General features: G+C 39.0%; 1 protein-coding gene across 2 annotated transcripts in view; it reads right to left on the bottom strand.

Moving 5' to 3' along the window:
• Window positions 1–2,368: 2,368 nt before the first annotated feature.
• The window catches only part of ccnd2a (cyclin D2, a), a 60,107-nt gene continuing 51,212 nt past the window's right edge, over window positions 2,369–11,263 (bottom strand). For both annotated transcript variants that reach the window (XM_061918010.1, XM_061918011.1), the window contains exon 5: window positions 2,369–5,624. In XM_061918010.1, coding sequence (XP_061773994.1) covers window positions 5,445–5,624 — 180 coding nt within the window. In that variant the 3' untranslated portion in view covers window positions 2,369–5,444. The remainder of the gene's footprint in view (window positions 5,625–11,263) is intronic.

Raw genomic sequence — 11,263 nt, 5'->3', positions numbered from 1 at the left:
ATACCATCACACATGCTGGCTTACGGACTTTGCACCTATAACAATCCGAATGGTTATTTTCCTCTTTGTTCTGGAGGACACCACGTCCTCTGTTTCCAAATATAATTTGAAATGTGGACTCATCAGACCACAGAACACCTTTCCACTTTGCATCAGTCCATCTTAGGTGAGCTCGGGCCCAGCCAAGCCGGCGGCGTTCCTTTGTGTTGTTGATAAATGGCTTTTGCTTTGCATAGTAGAGTTTTAACTTGCACTTACAGATGTAGCGACCAACAGTAGTTACTGACAGTCCATTATGAAGTGTTCCTGAGCCCATGTGGTGATATCCTTTACACACTGATGTCATTTTTTTGATGCTGTACCGCCTGAGGGATCAAAGGTCCGTAATATCATCGCTTACGTGCAGTGATTTCTCCAGATTCTCTGAACCTTTTGATGATTTTACGGACCGTAGATGGTAAAATCCCTAAATTCCTTGCAATAGCTGGTTGAGAAATGTTGTTCTAAAACTGTTCGACAATTTGCTTACAAAGTGGTGACCCTCACCCCATCCTTGTTTGTGAATTATTTAGCATTTCATGGAAGCTGCTTTTATAGCCAATCATGGCACCCACCTGTTCCCAATTAGCCTGCACACCTGTGGGATGTTCCATATAAGTGTTTGATGAGCATTCCTCAACTTTATCAGTATTTATTGCCACCTTTCCCAACTTCTTTGTCACGTGTTGCTGGCATCAAATTCTAAAATTAATGATTATTTGCCCAAAAAACATGTTTATGAGTTTGAACATCAAATATGTTGTCTTTGTAGCATATTCAACTGAATATGGCTTGAAAAGGATTTGCAAATCATTGTATTCCGTTTATATTTACATCTAACACAATTTCCCAACTCATATGGAAACGGGGTTTGTACTTGGGAATGAGAAAGCCTTCAGGCCTATGCCCATAAATAATCATAGAACAATACTTTTTTCTAAAATATGTGTAAAAATGTCCTCCAATAATACATTTAAAACAAGAACATGATCACATAACATAGTATTTTAATTTTATTCATTTTAATATTTTTTTTTCTTTAAAGGAAGCTGACCATTCCTTAATCCATGTGTTGATTTGCAAGCCAGCATCTACAGCTCCAGCTAAGTGTGTGTGTATATATATATATGTGTGTGTGTGTGTGTGTATATAGAGAATGTGTATATATATGTGTATATTCACTGTATATATATATATATATATATATATATATATATATACACACACACATATACATATATATACATATGTGTGTGTGTATATATATATTTGTGTATATATATATGTGCGTGTGTGTGTATAAACTGTATGTATATATATATATATATACACACTCACATATATACATACATACATAGTACATATATACATACCTAGTATGTATATACTTACATAGTATATGTATATATACATACATAGTAACTGTATATATGCATATATAGTATATGTATATATACACCCATGCATATACATACATAGATATATATAAATACATACATACGTATATATACATATATATACACACACACATATATATACATACATATACATACATAGTATATATATAAATACATACATACGTATATATACATATATATACACACACACATATATATACATACATAGTATATATATAAATACATACATACGTATATATACATATATATACACACACACATATATATACATACATATATAAACATATATATACATACATAGTATATATATACATACATAGTATATGTGTATATACATATATAGTAATTGTACATATGCATATATATATATATATATACACACATATATATACACACACACATATATATACACATACACACACACATACATACATACTCATATACACACACTTACATATATATATATATATATATATATATATAATGTACATATAGATATATATATATTCATACACATATATAAACATACATATATATATATACATACATATATACACATATATAAATATACACATACATACCTCTTGAAGCTCATCAAGAGAATGCCAAAAGTGTGCAAAAAAGTAATCAGAGCAAAGGGTGGCTATTTTGAAAAAAATACAATATAAAACATGTTTTCATGTTTTATATATACATATATATATGTAAAACATGAAAACGTGTTTTATATTGTATTTTTTTCAAAATAGCCACCCTTTGTGTATATATATATATATATATATATATATATATATATATATATATATATATATATATATATATATATATATATATATATATATATTCCATATTCCAAGCATACAATATGGACTTGGATGAAGGGAGACATGGAAAAGAGCAGTGAGCTGATGTGGTGTCACACCCTTTAAAGCAGAAGTTTATTGAACAGAGGTTGTGCAACAGACATTTGAGGTACATGATGTGAGTTCTGGTGGTGGAGGAGGAGGGGAACCGGGGGGGTGGGGGGGCCAGGGGTCGGGCCCGAAAGGGAAACCTGCTCTATTCAAACTTCCAGATATCCCAATATTTCCGAGTACAAACGAGGTGCAGGTCACCTTCTCATAATCCACATTCAGGGTGATTGTGAGCGTGCAGAGCAACTTCAGTACTTTGGCCGTCATTGGAATGCTGTTGTAGCCTCCATCACACACACGTCAGATGTAGCACCAACACCAGCTTTTCAACAAGCTAGACAGAACACCCCCCCCCCCCCCCCCCCCCCCCACCCCCCCCCTCCAGTAAGTCCAAGTGGAAGCCAAACAGCAGGTGCAGCCACCAAAATGCTAATGTATTCTTTTCTATTCTATTCCAGGCTCCCTAAGCTGCAGAGGTATCGATGATGGATTGGTTGTTTTGTTTTGTTGAATGTCGCCAGTAATCCTGAGGTATAGGACATATACCATCGATGCAGAATGTGACTAAAGAAAAATAGCAAAATAGATTTAAAAAAACAAAAGGGGTAAAGGAGACATGCTATTTAAGCAAAAACTGTACAAAGAACATTTCCAGTCGGATACTCATTCCATGTTCTTCTATCACCTTCTACTTCGTTGTTTCTGAATTTTTATCTCTTAAGCAGTAAAATAATTATATTATAATACAAATGTTTATAAAATAGCAGCACACTCAAGTGACACATCACAACTCTGTAATGTTATTTTGTATAAATGAAACAAATTCATAGCTTTTAGCAGCGCAAAAAGACAACAACTCTTTTTTTCTTTTTTTTTCTTGATGTCTTCACACCTCCTCTGTCCTCTCTTCACTTTGGAATACAGTATCTCTAAATCTTACAAAGAAAAAAAAACAAACAAAAAAACCCTTTTGTGGGTCTGGTCGCCCCGTAGAATATATCAATAACACAAATTGATACAAGAAATTGCAGGAAAGGGAAAAAAACAAAAACAAGGTTTGGGTGAGAGCTTACATCCGGCAGAGGAACAAATGAAGGGGGTGGGGCGCAATTATTTCAAACATGTCCACACATTCTCCTCAAGTCTTTCGTGAGTCAAAAATACGACAACCTTAAGCGTGTGCGGCGTTCGAAAACAACACTCTAACACACACACACACACACACACAAAAAAAAACGTTTCTCTGCCTGACCGGCCCTCCTGGTGGATGATTTTGAAGCAGCAAAGCTCAAAGAGGACGACGGTGACGTTAAAGAAATAAAACTAAAAAAGTGAACAGCAACACGCGTCACTTGTGGTGGTTTGGACACGTAAAATAAATCAACTCATTGGCCTCCGAAGAACATGTGCAAATATTGGATGTTACGACCACCCGACCGCCGCCCTGTGTGACTCGACTGTGGCTGTGATGCAGATAAATACAACAATTCAAGTACAAGAAAAAAAAAAAAAGGGAAAACAAAAGATCATGTCTTGACAGTGTAAAAGGAAACCCACAGATGAGTGAACTGTCTTATTTTTGTTCCAATCCTGGGGATCAAAATGGGTCAATGTTGGTCTTTTGCTTGAGTAGGAATGTTTTTTCTTTTTTGATTGGAATGTCCTTATGCTTGAACAAGAGGGGGGGAAAGGGGTGATTGGGAAACCAGCCCGACAACGTTTATATATATAAAAAAAAAAAAAGAAAAAAAAAAAAAGAAAATCAACAACACCCGCCCGCCTCCGAATTACCGCCATTTTTTTTATTTTGACGCATCTCCTGGGGAGCATGTTCTCAAAGTGCTTTGCCATTGAAATCGTATAGGGGAGCTAAAAAACAAAACAAAAACAAAACACAACACGCACTCCTCCCAAGCAAGTTCATATCCTCACTCGATCTGGCAGTTCCTTATCCGGCATCCGCGTAAATTGTTTTCTTTCAATCCGTCAAACGTTTCCATCTCAACTCTACAGGGCGGGGGAGGGGGCGCGCACCTTATTCGTCATTCCGTCGACCTCCGATGTGCTCCTCAACGCGCTCCGCCAAAGCCGACGCAACATTGTAACATCGTGTGACAATATCAATCGTTAAACCGCAAAATAAAAAAACGCCTCACGTATGCGGGGGGGGGGGGGGGGGGGGGGGGACAATAGGGGGGCACCGAGTTCGCTCTCACGACCTTTTTCTCATTCATAGTTGGTGCAGCCGTTTATTGCTGGCCGCCGGGAGTCCATGGATGAATGCAGGCAGTGACACAGCATAGACGCCCGTTATACTGATAGACAAAGTATGTATGTATCGTCTTCTAACAGCGTAAGTGCCTCGCGCCTTACAATGTTTACTGCTAATTTAGATACAGGATCCCATTCAGACTACGCACACACACACACACACACACACACACACACACACACACACACTGAATCCACTAACAAGCAGCCTGACACAAGGAGCTTATTGATCTCGACTACTCAAAACGATGTCAAATAATATTACCACTAATAATAATTACTACGGCTAATAGTTCATCTCTTCCCTGGATTGTTAAGCGTCCACGTCCGAGCGAAGATAGCATGAGTAGAATCCACGAGAGAGAGAGAGAGAGAGAGAGAGAAGAAAACGAAGCTCATGCTTTGATCCCACGTATGCGACTTTTTGTGCCGATCCAGCTAAGGTTTCACGATATAACTTAACGATCGTTCCATACAATCAAAGGCAGAATGCAAATATGATTGGTTTCCCTTCTGTGTATCCAAGGCACCACGGAGCGTCATCGCGCCCCAAATCTGTTGCTTTTAGACCCATTCCAAAAATCTATTTCGCGGGGGCAGGCGTTTTCTTTGTTGTCGTTGTCTTGAAGAAACAGAAAAAAAAAACCTACAAAAAAACTAGCAAGCATTGTTCTTTTTCTTTTAAAGGGCTTGTGTTTTTAACATTTTGTTTTTTTGTTCTTTTTTTTCTTTTCGTGATTCTTATTTTTTTCTTTTTCTTCTTCTCCTTGTAAATCCTGGTGCAGCGGCGTACTCCGGCGGTTCACAAGTTGATGTCGCGGACGTCTGTCGGGGTGGAGGACTGGTCCAGCTCGTCCAGGCCTTTAGTGCTGGGGCCTCGCTGGGTCTGCTGCTGCTGCTGCTGCTGCTGCTGCTGCCGGCCCTCACGCAGGCTGCTCTCTAACACGCGCTCAATCTGCTCCTGGCACTCTTTCAGAACATCCTGCAATGCAACCACACACACATGTACTCTTACTACACATGTCGGATAACAGCTTCTATGCAGATATTGTCCAACTCTTAAAGGGGAACATTATCACAATTTCAAAAGGGTTAAAAACAATAAAAATCAGTTCCCAGTGGCTTGTTGTATTTCTTGAATTTTTTAAATTTTTTTACCGGTCTCGGAATATCCCTAAATAAAGCTTTAAAGTGCCTTATTTTCAGCTCTCTGCGCAGACACTGGCCATTTCCCTGTGACGTCACACAGTGCTGCCAATGTAAACAAACAATGGGAATACCACAGCAAGATATAGCGACATTAGCTCGGATTCAAACTCGGATTTCAGCGACTTAAGCGATTCAACAGATTACGCATGTATTGAAACAGATGGTCGGAGTATGAAAGTATTGAAGAAGAAACTGAAGCTATTGAGCGAATAGCTATTGACGCTATTCATAGCCATAGCATGGCCGAATAGCTGCGTTAGCATCGCCGGTAAAATGTGCGGACCAAACGATCAGGACTTTCGCATCTTTTGACACTGGAGCAACTTAAATCCGTCGATTGGTAAGTGTTTGTTTATCATTAAATGTGGGTGGAAGGAAACGTAATATAGTTGCAAATGCATCTGCAGGTTATCCATACATCTCTGTGCCATGTCTGCTTTAGCACCGCCGGTAAATAGCATGTTAGCATCGATTAGCGTAGCATGTTAGCATCGATTAGCTGGCAGTCAACATCAACAAAACTCACCTTTGTGATTTGGTTGACTTAATGGTTGCAAATGCATCTGCAGGTTATCCATACATCTCTGTGCCATGTCTGTCTTAGCATCGCCGGTCAAATGTGGAGACACTCTGGTACATTCAATGGGGGTCTGGCGGCAGACACTTTGGCATCTTGGGGCCAGTGGTGCAACTTGAATCCCTCCCTGTTAGTGTTGTTACACCCTCCGACAACACACCCACCAGGCATGATGTCTCCAAGGTTCCAAAAAATAGTCAAAAAAACGGAAAATAACAGAGCTGAGACCCGGTGTTTGTAATGTGAAAATGGTGGGTGTGTTACCTCGGCGACGTCACATTCTGACGTCATCGCCTCCAGCGCGATAAACAGAAAGGCATTTCATTTGCCAAAATTCACCCATTTAGAGTTCGGAAATCGGTTAAATAAAAAATGGTCTTTTTTCTGCACCATCAAGGTATATATTGACACTTACATAGGTCTGCTGATAATGTTCCCCTTTAATAACCGATTCCGATGTCAAACCATATCGATATATACAGTCGTGGAATCAACAAATTATTATGCCTAATTTTGTTGTGATGCCCCGCTGGATGCATTAAACAATGTAACAAGGTTTTCCTAAATAAATCAACTCAAGTTATGGAAAAAAATGCCAACATGGCACTGCCATATTTATTATTGAAGTCACAAAGCGCAGGGTTTCCTGTAGCGCTTTGTTGTTAAGGTGGCCGTCTTAAAGGGGAACATTATCAACAGACCTATGCAAGCGTCAATATATACCTTGATGGTGCAGAAAAAAGACCATCTATTTTTTTAACCGATTTCCGAACTCTAAATGGGTGAATTTTGGCAAATTAAACGCCTTTCTGTTTATCGGTCTTTTAGCGATGACGTCAGAACGTGACGTCACCGAGGTAACACACCCGCCATTTTCATTTTCACATTACAAACACCAGGTCTCAGCTCTGTTATTTTCCGTTTTTTCGGCTATTTTTTAGAACCTTGGAGACATCATGCCTGGTGGGTGTGTTGTCGGAGGGTGTAACAACACTAACAGGGAGGGATTCAAGTTGCACCACTGGCAAGAAATCTGCAGCCAGACCCCCATTGAATGTACCAGAGTGTCTGCCGGCGATGCTAAGACAGACATGGCACAGAGATGTATGGATAACCTGCAGATGCATTTGCAACCATTAAGTCAACGAAATCACAAAGGTGAGTTTTGTGGATGTTGTTGACTTATGTGCTAATCAGACATATTTGGTCACGGCAAGACTGCCAGATAATCGATGCTAACATGCTATTTACGCTAGCTGTATGTACATTTGAAACTAGATACCCACAATTAATGCGAAACAAACACTTACCAATCGACGGATTTAAGTTGCTCCAGTGTCACAAGATGCGAAAGTCCTGATCGTTTGGTCCGCACATTTTACCGGCGATGCTAATAAGGCAGCCATGCTATGGGCCACTTCATTAGGTACACCCACGCTATGGCCGAATAGCGTCAATAGCTATTCGCTCAATAGCTTCAGTTTCTTTTTCAATATTTTCATACTCCAACCATCTGTTTCAATACATGCGTAATCTGTTGAATCGCTTAAGTCGCCGAAATCCGAGTTTGAATCCGAGCTAATGTCGCTATATCTTGCTGTGGTATTCCCATTGTTTGTTTACATTGGCAGCACTGTGTGACGTCACAGGGAAATGGCCAGTGTCTTCGCAGAGAGCGAAAATAAGGCACTTTAAAGCTTTATTTAGGGATATTCCGGGACCGGTAAAATTTGGAAAAAAAATTCAAAAAATACAACAAGCCACTGGAAACTGATTTTTACTCTTTTTAACCCTTTTGAAATTGTGATAACGTTCCCCTTTAACAACAAAGAGCCACCGCCTAAACCAGGGGTCGGCAACCTTTACCACTCAAAGAGCCATTTTGACCCGTTTCACAAAATAAAGAAAACAATGGGAGCCGCAAAACTCTTTTGAAATTTAAAATGAAATAACACTGCATACAGAGTTTTTTTTTCAATATATAAAGCAGGGGTCTCGGACACGCGGCCCGCACCTTAATGAGAAAACTTAATGTTAGTGCGGCCCGCGAGTTTTACATGAATGCCGCTTGACAGCATTACACTTATGTTGAAGAGGTTCATTTAGCCTACTGACGTGTATTTATAAATGCTTGATTTATATATCATTAATCAACCATTTATAAAAAATGTATTTAAAAAAGCATTACACTTGCCAACCCTCCCATATTTTCCGGAGTTTCCCGAATTCTCAAAGTATTTATTCTCGCGAATATCTGATGATATTCATCCATACAGCCCTCTACAATATGCACAAACAGCTTACCAGCCCAGTTACACGTTGTACGTGTTTTCTGCAGAAGCACGCACACCGCTGTAAGGCATATTTGTTCAACAGCCATACAGGTTACACTGAGGGTTGTAATATAAACAACTTCAGCACTCTTACTAGTATGCACCACACTGTGAACCCACACCAAACAAGAATGACAAAGACATTTCGGGAGAACATCCGCACTGTAAGACAACATAAACACAACAGTACAAATACCCACAATCCCATGCGTCCCTGACTCTTTCTGGCTAAATTATACACACCTGCTAGCACCAAACCGTGCGTCGGTTGAGGTGGGCGGGGGCGTTGTTTGGTGCTAGCGGGTGTGTACAATTTTGCCAGGAAGAGTCAGGGACAAAAAAATAATTACATTTTACAATGTATCACTTTCAGAAAGAAGCCTTTCTACAAAATTCCCCAAAAATAGGTTGTTTATATACTTTGTCAAGCATATCACAAAGCGACTGTAAGATTGCTGTTGTGCTTAGCATATATTAACCTACGTTTAGCACCTTCATTTGTCAAACTGCTCTTCAAGCAAGCATTTTGTTGCGTTTCGCCGGTTTCAATTTCTTCTGACGTGATGTGCACCAAAAAAAAAAATCTAGATTTGTTCAAGCTGCAATAACACCGCCCTTCTCTCTTTAATTACAATTAATGGCTTGCTGCAAGACGCACACAAATGAAAGATAGTTGTGCTTGCTCCCAGAGTTGACGTCACGCTCAGCCCTGTTTCCGTGGCCTCATGTTTGACCTGTGGCTCCTTTTTTTATTTGCCCTCACAAACAAAATTTAACAGAAACAAAATATGCAACATTTGGAAAAATACAGCAAAAGCCATAGGAAAAAGTTTAATTGTGCACATTAATAATAAAAAAATAATTACATTTCACAATGTATCACTTTCTGAAGCCTTTCTACAAACTTCCCAAAAAATAGGTTGTTTATATACTGTATTAAATCAAGGTTTTTTTCCCCCCCCTTTTAGACTTTGAGGGCCAACTTTTCCACTGCAGAGGGGCCCCACTCAAATATTAACATTGAATTAGTCATCTTACTCTTGATAGATTGTGTTCAATAATTATGCAACTATTTCAAATGATTAAAAAAACAGGCGTTAATCACAAAGACTAACACTTATTTAACACATGAACCTCCAACTTGGGCTGATTAGAAAAATAAGTAATAATCAAAAATACTGCATGAAAAGGAACTGACGAAAAATAAATGTAGATATAATCATGGTGTGATAAAACAAACAATTAATATTGCATGTTTTTTAACTAAACTGTCATTACGATTTAAGTGCAAACTAAAATCCAGCTTCACTACTTTCGTCATCATTTTTGAGCTCAAGAAACTCCTGATTACAAAACAATTAATAATAATAAAAAAACTGCAAAAGAGGGGACTAATAATAAGGGAATCATTTACATACAAATATACAGTACTAAAATAAATACATTCTAACTCACTATTAAATGGTAGTAATTTATCCACCCATCCGTTTTCTACCGCTTGTCACTATATATGTTTCAAAATTAAACTGTCAATAGAATTCAAGTGTACAGCTTCACCACTTTAGTCCTCATTTTTGAGCTTAAGAAACTCCTGATTACAAAAATGAATACTAGTAAAAAAAAAAAAAAACTACAAAAGAGGGGACTAATAATAAGGGAATGATTTACTTACAGATATGCAGTACTAAAATAAATACATTCTAACGCAATATCAAATAGTAGTAAAATATCCATCCATCCATTTCCTACTGCTTGTCACTATATACGTTTCAAAATGAAAATTTCAATAGAATTTAAGTGCATATGAAAATACAGCTTCACCACTTAAGTCATCATTTTTGCGCTTAATGAACATCTCTATGACTGTAGTTTCAGACTTCTTCTGTTTGTTTGAGATTGTCATTACTGCCACAAGTGGTGGAAAAGTGTATTACAACTGCTCGCTGCGATACAAACAGGTCACAGCTGAGAAACATATCATTTTGGTGCTCGTGGTTAAGAAACCCCGCTTTCAATCATGCGTTGACTTTTGACCAAGACCAGGGATCTTGGGCTTCGAAAAGGTTGCTGACCAGCTGCCCTGGAGAATCAAAAAGCCTCAATACTGGATTAGTGGAGCCTTGCTACAGGTCCACTAATTGCAGATACTTGTTGGGGCTGGCTTTACCATTTTAAACTGCAGCACTTGGTAGAAACACGGCTTCTGTAGGAAACTGGCCATCATTGTGAATCACAGGAATGTGAACTGTGCCGAGTGAGAAGGGGCCCTCCGTCTGCCAGACCTTTTAAATGACCGCCGACTTCCCAGCAGCACCGAGGGGCGGACACAGACCTAATCCCCGCATTACGTCAGCCCACCAGGGTTGTGCACCGAGGACCGCCCCCACCTGCGCCTTCCCCAACCAACCACCCACCTAATTGCGAAAACCCTAACAGAGGAAGCCTTGACATCGCCGACTGAAAACACAGGTACGACCGGAGCTATGTTAATTACATCCACCT

Source organism: Nerophis ophidion, linkage group LG12 (assembly GCF_033978795.1).
Source record: "Nerophis ophidion isolate RoL-2023_Sa linkage group LG12, RoL_Noph_v1.0, whole genome shotgun sequence".
In the NCBI taxonomy this organism is placed as follows: domain Eukaryota; kingdom Metazoa; phylum Chordata; class Actinopteri; order Syngnathiformes; family Syngnathidae; genus Nerophis; species Nerophis ophidion.
This window is presented reverse-complemented; position numbering and strand designations above follow the sequence as displayed.